The sequence below is a fragment of the Lepisosteus platostomus genome, chromosome 3 (genome assembly GCF_059453375.1).
Source record: "Lepisosteus platostomus isolate fLepPlt1 chromosome 3, fLepPlt1.hap1, whole genome shotgun sequence".
NCBI classification, from domain to species: Eukaryota; Metazoa; Chordata; class Actinopteri; order Semionotiformes; family Lepisosteidae; genus Lepisosteus; species Lepisosteus platostomus.
The window spans coordinates 23,403,151-23,423,983 of record NC_142613.1 but is presented as its reverse complement, the minus strand read 5'-3'; the positions used below and the strand labels follow the sequence as shown (position 1 = coordinate 23,423,983).

The 20,833-nt window shown below is 37.7% G+C and overlaps 1 protein-coding gene across 6 annotated transcripts in view; it reads right to left on the bottom strand.

Annotated features, from left to right (window-relative positions):
* Window positions 1-20,833, bottom strand: part of xdh (xanthine dehydrogenase) — a 60,615-nt gene that overhangs the window by 13,474 nt on the left and 26,308 nt on the right. For 5 of the 6 annotated variants that reach the window (XM_088624984.1, XM_088624982.1, XM_088624983.1 and 2 more), the window contains 14 exons: window positions 20,426-20,595; window positions 19,170-19,296; window positions 17,252-17,371; window positions 16,202-16,298; window positions 15,408-15,532; window positions 14,607-14,740; window positions 12,641-12,728; window positions 10,733-10,819; window positions 9,548-9,739; window positions 8,536-8,681; window positions 7,836-7,917; window positions 7,540-7,635; window positions 1,616-1,744; window positions 570-644 (listed from right to left, as the gene is read on the bottom strand). In XM_088624984.1, coding sequence (XP_088481110.1) covers window positions 570-644; window positions 1,616-1,744; window positions 7,540-7,635; window positions 7,836-7,917; window positions 8,536-8,681; window positions 9,548-9,739; window positions 10,733-10,819; window positions 12,641-12,728; window positions 14,607-14,740; window positions 15,408-15,532; window positions 16,202-16,298; window positions 17,252-17,371; window positions 19,170-19,296; window positions 20,426-20,595 — 1,668 coding nt within the window. Of the gene's footprint in view, window positions 1-569; window positions 645-1,615; window positions 1,745-7,366; window positions 7,427-7,539; window positions 7,636-7,835; window positions 7,918-8,535; window positions 8,682-9,547; window positions 9,740-10,732; window positions 10,820-12,640; window positions 12,729-14,606; window positions 14,741-15,407; window positions 15,533-16,201; window positions 16,299-17,251; window positions 17,372-19,169; window positions 19,297-20,425; window positions 20,596-20,833 lie in introns of those variants that run through there. The other variant, XM_088624988.1, reaches the window with a different exon arrangement.

The window sequence follows — 20,833 nt, the reverse complement described above, 5'->3', positions numbered from 1 at the left end:
TGATGCAGCTACCCACCTGAACTAAAATGTAATATATATGCTTCCTATAGGTGTCAAATATATTCCCTAAAGATCCTATATTAGTTACTACATTTTTAAAAATCATTTTTGAAACAAAAAAAGACAACAAAATAAAATCACTGCACCTGCAGTTTGAGGTGCACAGTTTTACACTAGCCTCTTACCTGATTTACAATTACCATTCAAAACAGCTTAATTCAGCCAGAGGCTGAACAGGAGTTACAACACGAGACTCTTCTTACATGAAAGGTTGTGAGAGTTACACAGAGAGCTCCCCATTTTATTGAATTTTATTGAGTTTCCTCCATGAAATGGGTGGATAGGATCCTCAGATTAATGAATTACTATCACATTGAAAAAAACAAGTGAATTGTCCACTAATGCAGTAAAAACTTTCCAGCATCTTCGCATTACTCCAAAAGGGATGAACATACAATATGTTTAGAAGGCTTTCTGTTAAGATTTCCAGCAGCACATTTGAAAATCATCAATCAACAGCTATTTAACTGTTTATGTTTCTCAGTGTGTTAGCAAATGAAGGCCCTTACCCAGTTCTCCCAGCAGCCCTTAGGATTTTTGGCCTTATATGGCTCCAAGCGCTTCAGCAGCTTCTGGCATGCAGTCTAAGAGGAAGATCACATTTAAAGATCATCAAGTAAAATGAAAGGATCTTAAATTAGATCTAGTCCTCACCACCTATCTACATGTCCCACCTACTTTAATTTCAGACATTTTACCTTCCAAGAACAATTGTAACTGCCTGGCACGCACAGATGACACTAGCCTGGCAAGCTTTTGCTGTTATGTCCTTTGAGTATCAGTATTTTCTTTACAGGGGCCAAGATTTGTATTGTATTTTCCTTTTTGTCCTACTATAAAAAAATAATACATTTTTCCTGTAGAGCAAGTTGATACTTGAATTTTCTTTGTCAACAAGGGAAATATTGTGTATGTGTGGGTCACACCTCCAAGCTGTCATATAATTAAAATCTCATAAAACATAGGATTACAGAAGCATAGACTGTAGATATAATCCTATCTGAATAATGGAAAACATGTCATGGCTACTCCTCAACAAGCTGCTATTTCATGCTCAGCAAGGTTATGTTTTTAGTCACGTTCTGCTACTATTGGATCAGATTCTTCCTAACTATAGTGTCAGCCTTCATATCTATTCTGATGATAGCAGGAAATCTGACATTAATCAAAAACATCACCAGGCATTTCACACGATGCTAAAAAAGTGATGGAACAAAACGTTTGACAAGAACTCTGACAAGACTGAATTTATATTGAACAAGGAATTGTCAGCTCCCTTTAAATGGGCCCAAAAAGGCTTAAAAGAAACCACCGGTGAAGCTTCTTAGCTTCATTAGCTCACACTATGAACCCATTTTTTTCTCTCTGAATTTCCAACCTGTTTCATACTTGCCCTACAATACACTTCAAGGCTGTGGAATTACCTCCAGCCCACATCAGCCCACATTTTCTGAAATTTGCACCTTAGAAATAACTTTGTTTTTTCACATGTGTAGAATGTGAATTTTTTTCACATTGCTGTCTGAAAGGAAAGAGAGGAATTCAGGCTCCTTACATAGATGGCCATCCCATTGAGGTCTGAGCTGACAGAGGCAGCTGTGGGACTAGTGTTGGGAACAGTGTTGGTGCTGGTTTCACTGATATGTATCTTGGAAGAGGGAATGCCCAGGGCTTTACTGGCTACCTGAACAAAGAGAAAAAGACACATTTAAAGTTAAAGAAGTTGAAGGTACTGGAAGTTCAGATTGTGAACACTTGGGATGCCTTGGCTATTAAGTGAAGAAAGAAAGACAAATACAAATCTTTATGTAGAGGACATTCTAAATTATCCCCCTTAACACCATCATCACAGCAGTCCTAATGTTAATAAAGGCCTAAATAATACATATATATACAAAAATGAATGGTTAGATCAGGAAAAAAAGCCATATGATTACATTGTATTAAATTATTAATTCACCTGGAAATCATGCAGAAACAGAATTAAGAAGTGAATAATAAAGCATGGACTTTTGAAATATTTGTTAACCATCTCAGAAGATCATGCATTGGAGTATTATATTTTCTTCTGACAACATGATAATTCTAAAGGAAGAGTCCACTACTGATCTATTCCTGGAAATAACCACGATAGTCTCTATCGTATAAAATAAAAAATTAATAGTACACCAACTGCTTCAATTGTTTTCTTTAGACAACTTTCAGAACACTTTTCAAGGCGGCTATACAACTGGAAATTTTATCCCAAATACACATTTTAGGTTGAAGCCCAGAGAATCTGAATTAAAATTCTGGTTTTATAGGTCAGATTGGAACACAATTTAGACTGATTGACTCATAGTTACTGAGAAATCTGGTATTTTAGCAACACATTAATTCACATTACAATCATCATTATGAAACAAGTATTTAGAAAGATTAGTCAATACAAAATTAAGTGACTTACTTCACTTTGTGTTATACAAAGTATTTAGACAGACTTCAATTAAAGGAAGAAGTTTTATAAATATGGGCCTCCTACAGGCAAGTTAAATGCTTTTGAGAATTATGAGGAGTAACGTCCCTGTACCAGTTTCACTTTATAAAGCATGTTACACTTACAAGTTTATTAATTCCTGTGGGTTACAACTATACTTAGTAGTGGGGAAGAGAGGGAAAAGCTAATTTTGTCCTGAAGGGAGGGAAATATTACAAATTGAGCAGTGCATTTATACTAGGCTGGGCAAACGATTTTTAAAATTTTAAAAAAATAAATAAATAATGAGATATAATGATGTGTTCCTGCTTAACTTAGACATTGCACGACTTTAAAACATATAAAAACAGGTTTCGAGAGTTAAAAACCACTTTTTATGCGCGAAAAATGGGTGATTTTTCTTCCTCGTGATCAGCTCAGAATCTTTGTGTACGCTGTAAGGTTTTTACTTCTTAATTAAACGTTTAAAATACACGAATTTCATAAAGACAACACACGTTTCGAAGAGAAAAAATCCCATTCTTTTCTCTTCCTGGTGTGTGAAACTGATCAGCAGGTCTTTTTTTCCCAATCAGAGGCTCTGAAAATAGCGTACCGCCCACTGCGCTCCGTCAGAGAGGGGCGCGGCACCGAGAGAGGGAGGAGGCGCGGAGCGCAGCAGTACAGAACGAACGTTCTACTGCCTGGAGCGCTTATGGCAGTGATTGCGTCTGCATTTATAACTTAGTTTTTAAAATTAATCAAGCAATATGAACCATCTCTTTTTACTTTTAAGTCACTTAATTATCATTAAGCACAGCTTTCTCACCACTTAGACTACTTTTTGATACCATCCTTAGACAAAGCAGAAACTTCTTGTTCTGTCTAATGACATTACAAGTGGAAAGATTACAGATTTTAATCGTCTTTAATTTTGTTACGTTATACATTTTAGAAACGTTTCATCCATACAAACACCACAAAACTATTCTCGATTGTATTTCTGAATGGTATGTTACACTTAGTTCACTGTTTTAAATACATCTAATTAAGAAAGTTAGGTGTTAGCATAAACTATTAGCAATCAATATTAAATTTAGCACTGTAATAATTTGTTGCACTTTCCCCCGCATCTTGTAAAAATATATTTTCATTGTTCAAATATACATTAAATCTGACTATCATATAATAAGTTAAATACAAAACTAAAGAAAAAATAGGGTTAAATATAATTCAAAATATTTTGCTAACAATGTTAACTGTTTATAAATAATAAATTGTATTAACTAAAGAGTAGGATGGCACAGTTGTTAGTATGCTTTTTGTTTTGTTTCTTTTTCATAAATACAACAGTAGTACCTGATGTCTCAGTGGCTTTCAAAATTAAATTTTGCATGCAAACCTGTGAACTAGAAAGATAACTAAGATATCCATCCATTTATAATGGTGGCAAAGTGGTTAGCTTTGCTATCTTGGAGCACTGGGGTCCTAGGTTCAATTCCTGCCATCCTGTGTGTGTGGGGTTTGCATGTTCTCTCTGGGTTACATGTTTTTTCTCCATATGTGTGGTATGACTCCCTCTCGCACTCCAAAACATACTGGTAAGTTTATGGGAAAACTGGCCCTGGTGTGTGTGTGTTTGTGTCTGTCTGTCCTGTGATGGACTGGCGCTATGTCCAGGGTGTATTCTGCCTTGTGTCCGTTGCTTACTGGGATAGGCTCCAAATCCTCTGTACTGGATAAAGAGATTAGAAATGGATGGAAGTAAAGGCACTGTGTGGATGGAACTATACACAGTGTTAGAAACCCACTATGAAACGGCAGCATCTCACTGAGAATAAAATATTTTATAGTGCTGGCTTAAGGAAACAGCCTTTCCACCTCTCTTGCACATTGGTATCCATACCTAGTTATTTAAACAAATTGCCTCTAATTATAAACATCTTAATATGCTGGCTCTGTAGATCCGCATCAGCTATGTTTGCCCATTCCTTCAATTCATGTGCATCCAACACACAGTTCAATGCTAGCAACTACACAAAATCTAAAATACAATCCTCATTTCAGTATCTATGTAAACATACAGTCTGTTAACTTCATCATCATCATCAAAAGTATGCCTAACCCCATTAGGAAGTGTTCTTGTTATCAGTGTATTCCTCAGCTATCCCAAAATTATCTTCTTACCAACATCTCTAGTTTTTTATCCTGCAATAACTCAGCCAACACTTAAATCTCGAAAAGCTGCTTGTGTTCATTTCTTTAAATCACAAATATCATGTGTAAATACTGTCCATGTAATACTCTGCATTGTGGAATAATAGTTTATTTTAAAGGGAACTAGAGAAACTAAGAACTAGAGAAATCAAGAAAGGCTTTTTTTTCTAGAATTAATAAATGCACATCCTGTTCACTGGGGAAATTAAATCCACACTGAGCAATCTTCAATATGTTCAGAATATGACAGCGAGAATCCTATCAGGGATGCATTACACCTGTTTTCAAGTCCTTGCATTGGTTACCTATCAGGTTTCGAGTCAACTTCAAAATCCTCATCCTCATTCAGTACCTACAGTATATGGCTTATTATCTGTCTACTCCTCACCTTTGTCCGTCTGACTCTGGTCTTCTAGCTGTCCTCAAGAACATCTACATTCTGTGGGTGACAGGGTCTTCTCTAGCTGCACCCCAGAGCTCTCAATTTGTATTCCCAGTGATATCAGTCACGTAACCTGAGTGCATTTAAATCTAACCTCAGAACCTTTCTTTTCAGAAGACTTAGTGTCTGTATCTGCTTCATTTTCTAATTTTGGTAGCACCTCTAACTGCTTGTCTTTCTTATATGTATTTACTTTGTAATCTGTGGTCCTTTTATCTGTTTTTATATCTACTGTATTGCTTTGAGATGCCACTTTTAAAGGTGATATATAAAATAAAGTTTTTTATTATTGTTATAGAGAAACATGATCAGTTTTCCCTGGTCCAGATAAAAAGATCTAAAGCATACTAGTTTGTCACTCTTCTCATTCCCTTTGCTAAATAACTTTTCATACTAATCTGATCAATCTAACTGCCTGTTTTCTGTGCTTTCTCTATCCTGCTAGATTTGCAATTATTCTGAACATTTTCTTCTTGAAATAACTCATTTCTAAATACCTTTTTTCACTGTTAACATCTTGCAGCAACTCTGCGACAAAATATACACTCTGACAGTTCATCCTGCTACCAACATTAAATAAAAAAATCTTAAGATTTCTATATTTATGTCTTTATTTAGTGGTTTCATTAGTGACAAAGGCTAAACTTTCTTGGAAAAATGTCTTTTATGTGTTGCAGAAAAAACTGACTTGCTTTAACAAAGTATGTTTACAAATCCTTTCACCTGGCAATCTACCTGAATGCCCAACTATCTGAGAAGCCCTCCATGAAACCATGGTTGCTATTAATTCATTTAGGGCTTATTGACAGAATTGCTGTTTTTTATGCATGCTAATTTTCTGATTCCAAACTCTGTTTCATGTTTATAGATAAGACTTTATTGATCGTGAAGGGAAATTGATGTACATGATGAAGATGTTTGCATTTTGTTTTGTATATCTAAGCAAGTGTTCCTGCATCCCTCTTCTGCACTTTAGTCATGGCTTTTTTTCTGTTTGCTTATTTCAAAGCAACACCTGCTCCATTTCTAAAACTTTTTACTCATGTGCATTTTTGTATTTTTTACACCTCTAGCACTTTAACATCCTGAATTTTCATTTGCCTTAATTTGTAGAATGAACTTGAGTTTTAGCCTAAAGAAGTTTTCATTATCTTTTGTTTCTTGTCCTACAACTGTTATTATTGATCACCGAATTATTGTTCTTGACATGACTTCATTCAGCCTTTCCTGAACGTCTATGACAGGCAGAGAGAGTGCTGTTTCTGGTGCGATCTTTTGCAGCTGACATTTCACTGTTTTAAACGAACAAGAAGTTAGATTGCTCATAGATCACTTATCCTATATAAACACAGCGTAATTGCCCTCCGAAAATCCTCTTTTTCTTGTTCGTTTTAGAGACCTTGATCGAAACTGATTTTAGATGTCAGAAAGGATTTCTTTTCTCTGTATTTCCTACATTGCTTTGTCGAGATTTTAACTTTATATCTAACTTTATATCTAGGCTCAGATTTCAACTATAAATCGTACAGTAATTAATAGCAGTAAATACTGATGTTTTGCGCCCTCTTACCACAAAAATATATATGTTTTGTAGCTGGGATGAACTTTATTTCGTACGCGTAGCTACTGCGATTCGGACACAGACGGTTAAACATGGCGGCAAATCAGACACCCAGAGGGGGGGGGGGGGCGTCTTCTCGCCTCCATAACTAAAATGCCAAATAGGAGTGGCTTAAGCGACATACACAGTCGTGTAACTGACAGTTTGAGGTAGCCTATCGTGTAAATTTCGCTTTGTTGCTGATAGGTTAAGCTTTCGAAACTCTGCACCAAAGTCATGTGACTGATTTTTCGCCCTGTTTCGTTGGTTAAACTCAATGATCACAAGCACCACCATGGTAACTGGGATGTGTAGTTTTTAATTCCGTTTGAATTATAACTGTACGTACTGTCTTCATATTTGGCCAGGGCTTTAAAGAGAAGGCGCGCCAAAAAATTTCGGTGCCGTCGTCTCCGCTTTAAAGGTACCCCCGTGCTGGAAGAATTTGACCTCGGAACGTTTCCCCAGCGTATTTATACATGGTGACCCTGAATGCCTTCAGTTATGGAATTATGTAGCACCAAATATGTAGCTGAAAGTTTGACTGCTTTTATGATGTGTACAGATGTGATTTGAACTCTTTTCTTCTCACATTTTAATGTGTGGGTTCACTTCTGTCCACTGGAGGTCCTTCCTAGTTTTGTGTGCATTTCTTGAAATGGAAAGGAAAATCAATTTTCCAAGATATCTACTGAATAAGAAATGTACACACACCAAGATAAAGGGTGAAGGCCAGATTGGACTTGTCCGGTTAAAGATTCTTACCTGGACCATCTTGGTATGCAAGCCCTGTCCCATCTCCGTTCCGCCATGAGTGAGCAGGACAGAGCCATCTGTGTAGACATGAATCAGGGCCCCAGCCTGTGGACAACACACCTCTATTAACAAGAGTATGAAGATTATTTTTTTTTCAAAAAGCACTGCATTCATCAAATTCACAGCTATATTCCAGTGCAGATACAACACTGAAGGAAGGGTTTACATTTGATCCCGATAAATAAAAAACATACAATGCATAAATGTTTTCTTAAAATGATTTGTTGAAATAAAAGAACACAGACCTGGTTCAGAAATGTGACTGTAAAACTGATTCCAAATTTGGTGGGAATAATGGCAATTCCTCTTTTCCTCCAACGATTCTGTCTGCAAAGACAATTCAGACCATTGTAACATCGCTTTGGATTTCAATTTTAGAGCCACAGAGTTTTAGGTGAGCTGATATTTAAAGGAAATGTATCTTCCAACAATCTGAATCACTGCATATTCTGAGGTTAGTTGTAGGTTTTGGTATTGATGGACTGGTATAGCATCCAGGGAGGGAGTCATGTACTCACTGTTTGGTTAAAGCAATAGAAACCAAGATTGTGTCTGGCCTGACAAGGCGCTGTGGCACGAACATGATCTACAGTCCTGCTTGAAAGTACGTGAATCCTTCATCTTTCATGTCTCAGACAAATTATCTTAAAAATCTTTTATCTGAACTTCACTTATAAACATATCTTCATCATTATCCCATTACTAAATTATTTATATTTATATGCAGACATTGACTTGTGTACCTTGCTTTGAACAACTTTAAATGTATATTTTGAAAGACCATGTAGCACAGAAGAATGGTTTTCAGAGAGTCCTACAGTATATACAGTAGATTTGGATGTGCAGTCACTTGTTCTCATCAAACTGTTGTGGGCAGTGTACTCCACAAGGTTTTTCTATTGGTAAACTGACTACAGAACAAAAAAAATAACGAGCCAGCTTTACCTGTTAAATTCCTCCAGCTCTTTCCTTCGTTGCTGATATCTAGAAGTCTCCATACACTCTTCCCAGCACTGCTGTATGGTGAACTGCTCCAGCTTCTGACTGAATGGTGTCACATCTCCTTCTTTATACATGTTTATTCTGCGCACCTGAAGGACAGTCAAAAATAAATGTATTTTTTATTTTATCGATTATTAAAACAACTGCTACCTCAAGTACAGCTGCTTTTGTTTCTACTATTAATACTGCTATCTGCTACTAATTGTCTATAACTAATATTACAATTATAAACACAACTGCACTACACAAAGCAATATTTCAAGTTATTGATGTTGTGTAATTAACATTGAAGCATCACTTCTGGTATGACACTGCTCATACTTATTTATTAATTTCATCTGATGTAAAAACTACATAGTCAGGACTACAGAATACAATATGATACTGAATCAGTGAATACTGAATCATGGGTCACTGAAGTCACCAATACTGGCAGAAATGCGATGTGAAAAATAAGTAAAAGTGCACCCACGTGAATGTGGTATAATAATATACAAATCCATCCCTATCTTGTGACTTGTGCAGCATTACATACTTTCTTTAAGCATGAGGGTTGTCAGTTTGAAACATTACTGCTTTCTCCCCGCACTCCAGAACACATGACATAAACAGTGTAAAATGTAGCCTTATTATAGTATAAAACATTACTTTTTCTGCTTTCAGATTCTACCTTTTACTGTAACGAAAGCTTACCTATTCATCAAAGTGAAAAACCTAGAGCACAAAGGCTAATCAACATGAGAAGAGAGCACAGAAGGACTGGTTTTGTTGTTGTCTGAATATGCAACCATACTGTATGATGACGTGTTGTGGCTGGTTTCTGTGCTTTGTTAGGATTGGGGTGCTCTGTTTGAGGCCCTGAGTACAGAGACTGCTGTTGTTTTCAAGTCACATCTAGGACCCGCACTCAGATCACAGTACTCTAGAGACTTTGTCTCACTCTCTGCCCTCATACCTGGTTGGCTGGCAGGCCACACTTCATTGCCACATCACTTATCCAGCTCTCCGCCACCATCATGCCCTGAGGTCCGCCGAAGCCCCGAAAGGCTGTGTTGGAGGGCAGGTTGGTCTTACAGATGAAGCCGGTACCTCTGATGTGAGGAATGTTGTATGAGTTCTCCATGTGAAACAGAGCCCGCTCCATGATCTAAATGCCAAGTGACAGAGCAGCCAGTGTTATTTATCAACTCTAGCTACCCTGGATGACACATAGCTATTGTTATGTGCCAGAAGCCTCACTTCACAACAGATCAGTTTCACAGGTGAAGCTGATAATTATCAGCTACTGTAATATTAGCACTGGCAGTTCACTTGTATTCACTTTCTTTATCAGGATCCTGTACTTTTTTGAACACATTATAAGCACTTTCCTGCTTATATTTTTAGTAACTCATTAAATCATTAGGTCGCTTCTTTCTAGGCTTTAAATTGCTTACCCTTGGGATGAATCAGTTCTATGTGTCAGGCAGAATATCTCTGAACAGTTGCTATGCATGCTCAACCGATTTCTTAGTTTTTTGTCCTGCTCTACTTGAGATCTGTCTCACTCCTTCATTGTCAGTTTTCCTGAAATTGTAAAAACTTGTTTTGGACTTTCTTAGAATCCAACCCAGAAATCAAAGACTTGAGAAAGGGAGATCATCGGAGCCAGCTTTATTCACCCTGCAGAGGGGGAATCCACACAGTGACAATTCTCATCATTCTAAAGCAGATGCAGTTGCTAACACACACCATTTTTGTGTCACAAAAGCTATTCATTCTATGACAGGCTGTCTATTCTAACAATTAAACATTTTTCTCATATTGTTAGTCTGCTAAGCTTCTGTGAGTCAAGGCTAAGTGCTTGGTCTGCACAGCCTCATCCTTTCAGACTTTAGTGAACAATTTCACATACTGTACAATGTTCCTCAAAGCATACTATATTATGAAGACAGTTCCCTAATGGTTCTCTCAACACTGTTTTTCTCACCCTTGATCACGCTGAAACCAGGGTCCCTGTTCCACCATGACACCTGCCAATTACTTTTTTGATGAAGAATAAGAAAATCTTGGAGGTGATGCAATTTGAGATAAAGAAAAAGGCTGGCACAATGTATCTTACTTAAAGCCTTGCAATATACAGTATACAATTAATACTTACTGGAATTGAGAGATCCACAGAGTTGCCTGCATTGCTGTAAAAAGTGACATCAAGTGCCACTACCTGTCCAGAGTTCATGAAACCAACCTGAAAAGAAAATTACTGTTCTTTTAAGTTTTAAAGGATTTGCTGAATGACTCTTCACTCTACCTTCACTAATTAACGGTTGCTTAGTATTATTTTTTTACTCTAAAAGCAATATTTTCCATATGCCAAAAAACTTTTCAATATGTTATGTGAAACAGGATGCAGAACAAATTGTCTGTTTGTGTGATTTCTGGCGTACTGGGATGTAACCGGTTGGTCTAAGTCAGGTTGGTAGAAATTTTGGTGGCACTCTTCCCTCTGAACCTGAATTTCTAAACTAATGCCTTAATATAGTGATGAAGCTCATTGTGCCACAGAAGGAGCTGTCATTCTGATAGACCTAGGTATTGACTACATGGTCATTCAAGATCCAATTGGACAGTTCAGAAGAGAAGGCGTATTACCTACAGTGTCCTTGTTAAATAACAGCCTTGGCTTGCACAGTTTGGTCACCCTAAAGTTCCTGCTTAGCTAAAATGCTATGCTGTGGGGATGCTGATCAGACTAGAAGGTAGTAAATCTGCCATCAGTGTACATACTAGGTCTCACCCGTAGTGTGTCCCCCTGCTGTTCTCTGTATACCCACTCCATGGGTTAAGTAATCTCCTTCCATGGCTTTTTGTACAATTGTTGAATCTTATGTGATTAGGAATCTTAAATCTCCCACTGATGATCACATTATTCTTGTCTCCTCTCATATCTCTGCTTGTTACATAGCAAAATTGTGCTGCATACATTCCTATCATCTCAAATTGAACTTCTCAAACTTTTACCCTCTTTTCTTTCCTTCTCAGTCTTCCTCCTCTGCAGACGTCTCTACTGCTTTTCCTCTTGACGTCACCACCACCCTGTTCCCCCCATGTGTCAAGAATCTCTGTGTCACTCCTGAGTACTGTCCCCTCCCACTTCTACACTCCACATATTTCTTCTCTGCCATTGTCCAGCTGCTGCTTCTTGAGCAGTGTTGGCAAAATCCACCCCTTCTTTAAGTGCTCTACATAGCTCTTGTTCTAGTCCTCGATAATCTCTTTCCTAAATTATTGTTTGTCCTTCTTGACCAGTCTCCCTGCCAGAACTTTGCTCCTTGCCTTGTCTTTTCTGTTGCTCACTTTTCACATGTGACTCCACTTCTCCAGTCACTCCACTGGCTCCCTATTGCTGTTTGCCTCTGATACAAAAACCTAGTTCTCAGCTCCTGTTGTCTTGACTACTCTTCTCTTTCAGACACTTATTTCTCCCTACACACTGTCTTTACCTGCTCCATTCCTCCTCTTCTACCATACATTCTATTCTACCTATTCTTCATTCTCCCTCTTCCAGGTGTCTCTCCATCTTCTATCTTTACCCCTTGATGGTGAAATGAACTACTCACAGAAATCAGACCTGTTAGGTCCTCTGACCACCTTTCTGTTTGTCTTCAAAATTTATACTTATCAACAAGCAGTATGCATTATTTCTCTGTGCCCAAACTATCTGTCTATTGCTTTCGTTACTATGATGTTTTCATAATACATGTTATTCTTCCACTGTGTGCTTGACTTTTTGTTATTTTATTAATTTATTTTTACTGTATTGTACCAACTTAATCGTTTTTGTTCTTATGCTTAATTAAAATTGTGTACTGTATAATGCATCCTGATTAAGAGTATGTGCTAAGTACTAACAAACAAAATTTGACATCAATCTTGGTCTAGCTGTGGGGGGGGGGGGGGGGAAGGAAGCTGTGTTTCCTGTAATAAAACCTTCTTTACAGTTGGCTTTGTCCATATGACAAAGAAAGGAAACAGAGGTTGCCATTATTGGCCAGACAGAATATTCTACCTTATAAGACCCCAGGAAAGGATGGCGTCCTCCACTGATAAGCATATCTTCATCGCGGTCCAGCATGCACCGCACAGGCCTTCCTGTTCTGTCAGTAAAACACAGCAAGCAAACAGAACCCGCAGGTTAACAATGTATGAGTTGGATAAAATGGGTTTATACGCTTTTGGCACTAGAGCTCCTATTTACAGTGTATAAGGTAGTTAGAAGCATCCAGCGGTGAAAAAATGCCAAAAACACACATTCTTTAACTTAATCCTTTCCAAAGCAAAACAAAAACATTTGTTCCCAGTTCATAAAGCTCATGGACAAAAATACAGCTACTGTAGATGTATTTAATCAGAACAGTAAATGAACGTATGTAATACAGTTATTTAGGTCCTTAAATATAAACACATTTGAGAGAAATTTCATTTAAAGGACATTAGGACAAATATTGTTTATATATATATTTACTAGGTAGAGTAAATTAAACTAGTTCTGTGTAAATATTGTAATCACTTATAGAACTTAAAGCACTATAGTAAGAATAGATATTTAAATGTTTAATGATACACTGACAAAATCCCCCTAATGACTGATACAAAGTCCCCTGTTCCCCTCTAGGTTGCTCCTATCCATGTGTTATGACCCCAAGTGTCTAGGGGTAAAAGGTTGGAACATTTAGGATAATTCTTTTGGAAGCAGGTGGGTTTTGGTGAGGGACTAGGAAGCGTGATAACAAGGGTAAGGAACTAGAGTGGTGCCAAAGAAAAGAAAATAACAAACAAAATGGAGCTGGCTAGGAAGGTGAGGGAAAGCTAACCTGACTACAAAATAAAATCCGAAACACACGGTCTTCGGCGTCTTCAACACCCTAACTAACCTCCACTGACTACCCAAAACCATACAAGACAAACGGCACTCCCCCGTACTAAACTAGTGTTACTAACACAAAATCAACTAAGTGTGTAGAATGTACCCAACAACCTAAACTAACCTTATACACAAGTTCACACAAAAACACAAGTGAACTAGGAATACAAATAAGGGAAAACAAGAGTAATCAACAGGAACAGGGTACAAAGAACACAAAAGTTGAACATATAACACGTTAGGGCAAGGTAATGCCAAAACAAGGATGAACACACAAACAAACAAGAGTATAAAGAAACTAACAGAAACCAACAAAACAATAAAGCCAAACCTATAACACACACACACACACACACACACACACACACACACACACACACACACACACACACACACACAGCAAAAGAACAAAGCCGAAGCGATAACCAAAACCAAGTAGGACCAAAGTCAAACAAAAGGCTCTTTCCTTCAGAAAACCTCCATATTATATCCGGAATAAGATGCACTCTGATTGGCCGATAAGCTAATTGATCACGATGTCATACAGAAAGTGTGGTGTAATGGTGGGCCAATGGGGAAGATAGAACAATCAAGGGTCAGCAGTGTGGAACACACACAGAACACACACTGGGATGGAACACCATGGAATTCAGACACTTTCTTACATTTAAAGGCAATAATCAAAAAAATTATTTGACCCACTTTTACCAGAAACATCTTAAAGAGGTCTTAAAGCAGGATATTATGTTACACTGTTTCAGGGCTGTTTTGAAGCTATTTTGGTAATAATAATATGTAAAAATCCTGTATTTCCAAAAATGAAGAATAACTAGTTTGTGTTAAGTTTACCAGCTGGAATGCAGAACTGTGAAAGAAAGTAAATTAAACAAAAATTAGATATGTACAATAAGCAGCTTATGAAACTTATAATTTAAGTTATTTTCAATGCAATTCTAGTCACATTTAACAGTCTTACAAGTGGCTACACTTGAGAACAATTAGAATACAAAAGGCAGGATTTACAGACTTTGGATAATGTTTCTGGCCAGTCAAACAGCAGACATTTTTATAGCTACTGCCTAAATGATTTTTGGCGGATTCATCCACCTACTTGTGAGCTGCAACAGCAACCACAGTTGACAATAGGGTACTTCTAGACTCCTTCCCTCCAAAGCCACCTCCCATTCTCTTCACTCTGCACACAATCCTGTTGGCAGGCACTCCCAAGGCCTTGGCAACAAGTTGCTGAAATTTATACAAATAAGGAACCACATGAAAAAATGCAACAGAGGGATTAGGGACCATAAGACTCTTTTAACTGTGATTTGAACCCCCAAACAGAAAGCAGTTTAACACAATGGGTTGAAGAAGTTCAAGTAGGTAGCTACTCCAGCATGTGGAGGCTTTAAAAGAACAGGTAAAAGGTTTATTCGATACTGAAAGGAAAAGAAAAGAGACACAACGTTTCAGCGGTGGAGCTTTCTTCAGGTGTGAAGAAGAAGGCTCACACACCTGAAGAAGACTCCACAGCGGAAATGTTGTGTCTCCTTTCCTTTCAGCATGGATTAAACCTTTACCTGTTCCTTTGCAGTTAAGCACAATGCCTTCACTGAGACTTTGATTTTCAGGGGTTCATTTTGCTTTAATCATAGTACATTGCTTCTAGTGGAGAAGTAGTTTTCTGTTTAACTGTGGGAAACAAATCTCCTATCAGCTGCTTCCTGTTTAGGGGACCTGCTTTGAAGCTACAAAGTCTTACAAAAACATTTTTTAAAATGTTTGCTTTTGAAAGAAACATATTATTGATAGGCATGACTAAATAATACATTCCAGCACGAGAGAAAATCCATAGAAGTATTGGATATATATTCTTAATTAACTCCCGAAGTTCTTTTTGACTGTGCTTACTTACTTGTGTCTTTGCTGTAGCCTGTGTGGACACAAAAAGCTCAATTTCTCCATCTTCTCCTTTTGGAACAGCAAGGCTGCAGTGTGTTTCCATGTAGAAGTGTTCTTGTCCTCCAATATGCATCTGTCCTGCAGGAGCATAGTCCCAACAAAGTCAAGATACTATCCAGTTCAGAAAGAATTAAAACAGCATGAAATACAAATTCATCTTTTTAACATTCTGAGATGAGAAAGCAAGATATTACGCCTTGTTTGTGTTTCATGCTAATGCTGATCATCAAACTTTCTGCTCCATAGTATTATAACATCATCCTTCTCCAGGACTCCCATATTGTTTTGTCTTGGTGCTAACAGACATTAATTATTTCCGGTGGGTAGCTGCATCAGCGTGCGCAGGCTACAAAGGAACAAGTAATAGGTTTATTCCATGCTGAAAAGAGAAGAAAGAATACACAATGGAATAAACCTTTAACTTGTTCCATTAATTATTTCCTTCACATCTATCTTGTTAATTTAATGGCTCTATTTGGTCAGTATTTATCATTCTAAGAATCATTCATTTGTTACAGCTCCAAAACCTGTTTAATAAACTACAAACTCAAAAGGTATGATGATATGTTCTTAGGTTTTGGATGTACACTGGTCGCTGGCCCTGAAGGAACTCAGCTTGCGTCTTCTATACAACAGCAGATTTTCTAGTACACTTTGAATGACAGTTGATAGTTCTATAGTTGGATATCATTTTTAATGATTATTTTAAATTAATCTTCATTGGGTTAATAGGGAAAAGGGTCATACCTTCCAAGATCTGATATGCTTCCTGAAATCCTTGGTTAATGTTCCCTCTTTCAATCTTTCTGATAGGCTCATAAAATGACTGACTTGCTATTGCCTCCTGTGGGAGAAACCATTTCATTAACCCAGTGTAATTTTCTGTTATGTCACCACCAAATTACTAAGGTCACAAAACGTCAGATATTTTAGTTCCTACAGTAGAGAGACAAATGTTTTTTACTATATTCACGGTGCTTCAACTTGTTCTATAAAAACACTTTTCCAAATATTTAAATATAATAGTTTATTCTTAAATTATTAACTTATTTTCCAGTAACATATAACATTTCAAAATGACATTTCATGACATTTCATATGTTATTTGAAATTACACTTCAAATAACATAACATATTTTCTAAACTTCGTTTTCCTTAAAGGGTGGCACAGTGGTACAGTGGGTGGGAGTGTTGCTTCACAGTGCTGGGGCCCTGAGTTCTGGACCTGGAGAGCTATCTGTGTGGAGTTTAGATGTTCTCTCCATGTTTGTGTGGGTTTCCTCTGGATGCTTTCATTTCCTCCCACAGTCCAAAGACAGAGATTAATTTTCTTGTGGGAAAATAGGCCCTGGTGTGAGTGTGTGTCTGTGTGTGTGTGCCCTTCGTCCTGTCCTTGTGTTCGTTGCTTGCTGGGATTGGCTCCTGCCCCCCTGTGACCTTGTATTGGATAAAGTAGTTAGAAAATAGATGGATGGTTGTTTTCTTAAACAGATTTAAAACCTCAATTAAAAAACAACAGTAAAATCTACTTCTTAAATGACAACAGGATGTACCATAACAGGATGTCTTAAAGGACCACACACAAGCTGGTTTTTGTTCCAGTCAAGCTCTCAGTTATACAACTGAACCATTAATTGACTTAATAATAGGATTTATTTGATTTAAAACCTCAATACAAAATGACATTAAAACCTACTTCTTAAATGACAAGATTTTTTTAAGCTAATCTTTAATGTTTTTTAATGTAAAAATCCTGCCTGTACATGTGCTATGCAAGGTGCATTTTTCATCGCCTACCTGAATTGTGATAACAGGTTGCAGGTCCTTGTAGCAGATCTGTACAAGTTTAGCAGCTCTCTGAGCATGTGCTTTTGTGTCTGCAACTATGGCCCCAATAATGTGACCAACACATGTGACCTGGAGAAAAACACAGAAGGAAGTTATATAATCAATAAATTATTTTTTATGTATTCATTCATTTAACCAATTCAATAATCAATTAATCCATTAAGAACATAAACTCATGACCAGGAGACTCATTTAGACAACAAGAAACTTACTAGAGAGATGTATGGTACCTTGTACCCTCAACCCTTCAGCTAAGAGGCCCATGCCCTAGCCACTGCCCAGAGAACAACACTGTTGGGCTGTAGATTGTTGAGCATTTAATTGGACATTGGATTGTAGATTTGATTGACCCTCTCAGCTGTGCTAGTTAGTTTGAGTGCAGGAAAAAGGAAGGTCCAGCTATTTGGACCAGCAGCCAGTTCACACTGCAACTCACAACTGTCAACCCACTGAAGCTAAGCAGTGTGGGCCTGGTCAGTACCTGGATGGGAGACCTCCTGGGAAAACTAAGGTTGCAGCTGGAAGATGTGTTAGTGGGGCTAGCAGGGGGTGCTCAGCGTGCTGTCCATGTGGGTCCTAATGCCCCAGTATAGTGACAGGGACACCTTCGGATGAGATGTAAAACCGAGGTCCTGACTCTCTGTGGTCATTAAAAATCCCAGGGCGTTTCTTAAAAAGAGTAGGGGTGTAACCCCGGGGTTCTGGCCAAATTTCCAATGGGCCCTTACTAATCATGGCTTCCTAATAATCCCCCTCAATGAATTGGCTACATTACTCTCCTCTCCTCCCCACTGATAGCTGATGTGTGGTGAGCATTCTGACGCACTATGGCTGCCGTCTCATCATCCAGGTGGATGCTGCACATTGGTGGTGGTGGAGGGGAGTCCCCATTACCTGTAAAGTGCTTTGAGTGGAGTGTCCAGAAAAGTGCTATATAAGTGTAAACAATTAATTATTATTATTATTATTTCTGTTTCTTTCTTTTGACAGTACTTTTCTCCACACTCACTTGTCATGTACCCACCTGGACAATAGGGGTCATCTGTTACAAAGGATTACAGACCCTAATTTGCAAAGGATAACCCTGACTCTCATATTTTCATCAGCTTTTATTACACAGGATGCCTTGAAACCTTGCATGTGAATGATCCACACTAATTGCTATGTACACTTAAAGTGTCTTGATCATGGTCAGAAGGAATCTGTCAGTGTTTCACATTAAGATATTTACCTCTGTAAGCTTCATGTGCTGCTTGCATAAAGATTTATGGAATGGGTTTTACACACATTTTCTGATTTTACTGACACTTTATATGTAAAAACAATATTAAATAGTTATTTTTCATTAATTTTACTTTTCATGTGGACATTTGGCACTTTATTATTATTTCACAAAAACAAGAGTATTGTTTCTAATAATAGAAACAATAGTTTATGTATTTTTCGGAGATTAAGTACAGTAACTGGGCAACAGTATGCTTAAGAAGATGTTTACTTTCTTGATTTAGTGAGGCAAGATCATAATAACACTGAAGAATTTTCAAAAACAGTTGTTTAAACAAACATTATTTTGTTTGATCTGACATGATCTGGAAGGTCCAGTAGTTAAACTTCTTCCAATATTTGCTTTCACTTTACACCATAAAGAAAAATAATTCTAAAGAAAGGTTTTCAAAAAAGGCAAGAGTATTTTTCAATTAAATATGCCCAGAAGCAATGCAATTTCCTAAATGTGAAGTGTATTAATAACTTTCTGCTTAATTCTCAGTAATGTACCAATGGTTTAATAACACAATTTTCATCTTCCCTGTTTAGCATGGTAAGGGCAAATCACTTCGTAACACACTTTTCTGAAAGATGTTCTTACCATGTCTTCAGCAAAGACTGTTTCATCATAGATAACTGGGCCAGTACTGTTGCTCCCTGGGACATCTTTGACTGAGAGGAAGGTCACTACTCCAGGTACAGCCACAGCTTCCTGGGTGTCAATGGAGCTACAAGAAAAAGAACAAAAAAACTGACTACAATGTGATGGTTATAAGATGAGGAAACACTTTAGTTTCACACAGGTTTCACACGAACAGTATAAAATTGCATATTACAATACAAGTAAAGCCTTTTAATTCAACTGGATCTTTCTGGGCACAAATGAAGCACAAAAATGTCTGCCTTTTTTATACCATTACAGCATGTCTTAAAGGTCCACACACCAGCTGGTTTTTGTTCCAGTCAAGCTCTCAGTTATACAACTAAACCATTAAATTACTTAATAATAGGGTTAATTTGTTGTTTTATTTAACAACTGCATTTCATAAGTAAAAATCCCTAACTTTGGGAAAAAAAAATAGTGTTTTTTATCTCAAAGTAAATGGGTAAAGCACGTGAAATTTGAGATATTCTTGCTGCACTTCCATGTTCACTAATTCCTGTGCTCTAATATGTACACATAAGAACATAAGTACAGACATATCCTATCTGTATCCTTAATGAAGACATTTTAGTCCTAACAAAATGTTTAATTGCACTTCCTAGCAATTGTGAGCAGACATAAGATGCACTAAACGTAGGCAACTGCTGTCTTGCACTTTTATTCCACACATCATCCTCTGCCAGACATATGAATGCTAATTTAAATATGCATGACATAGTCATTTGCTTATCTCAGAGAATCTGAAGGAATGCACTGATGCTCAGTACCATTTCAAAAAAATAATCACTGATATGCATTTTATATTCCCCTGGCAAATGGGTTATGTTTCAAGGTAAGGTGAACAGAAAGTGGCACAATGGCACAGTGGTTAGCAGTGCTGGGGTCAATTCCGTACCTGGGCTGCATGGACTTTAGCCTGTGTCTGTGTGGGGGCCCTCTGGGTGCTCATGTTTTCTCCCACAGTCCACAGATATGCTGTGGGTTAAATGGGAACTGCAACCCCAATTTCTCAGACTGGAAAATTTCAGACCCCCCTATTGCACTTGCATGTTCACTAATCCTTGTTCATGACACATTTTGCCTTACCTGTGTCCTGTAAGATGTTATTATGTATCTTTCTACTCCCTCCAAGAAAAGAATAATAAAATTCCACTACTAATAATTTTAAACCAATTTTTCTTGTCAACACGCACATGATGCGAGCACACGCTTTTGTACTCGTCACAAGGGTCAGGTAGAGCTCATTCTCATATCTAGGAATGTCATCACAGTACACGGCCTCTCCAGTGGCCTGCTTCAAGGCAGACAGGTGCATTAATGGCCGTCCAACAACATCTTCCTCAGACTGTCCTGGGGGAACTGCCTGTGGAGACAGCACCACTGGGGTATGAGAATGTGTGAACAATTTTCTCTGCGTACAGTGCATCCACATACAGTATGAAGTAACTAACTATCTCAACAACAGATAAACGCCATTGATCAAGAAATGACTTAGAACAGGAGCCCCACCCTCTGCTCCTGGAGGAACCCATCCTGAAGATCTTCTAGATCAACCTTAAATCACCATTGTCTAAAGATAGGGAAAACTATATTTGCGATCA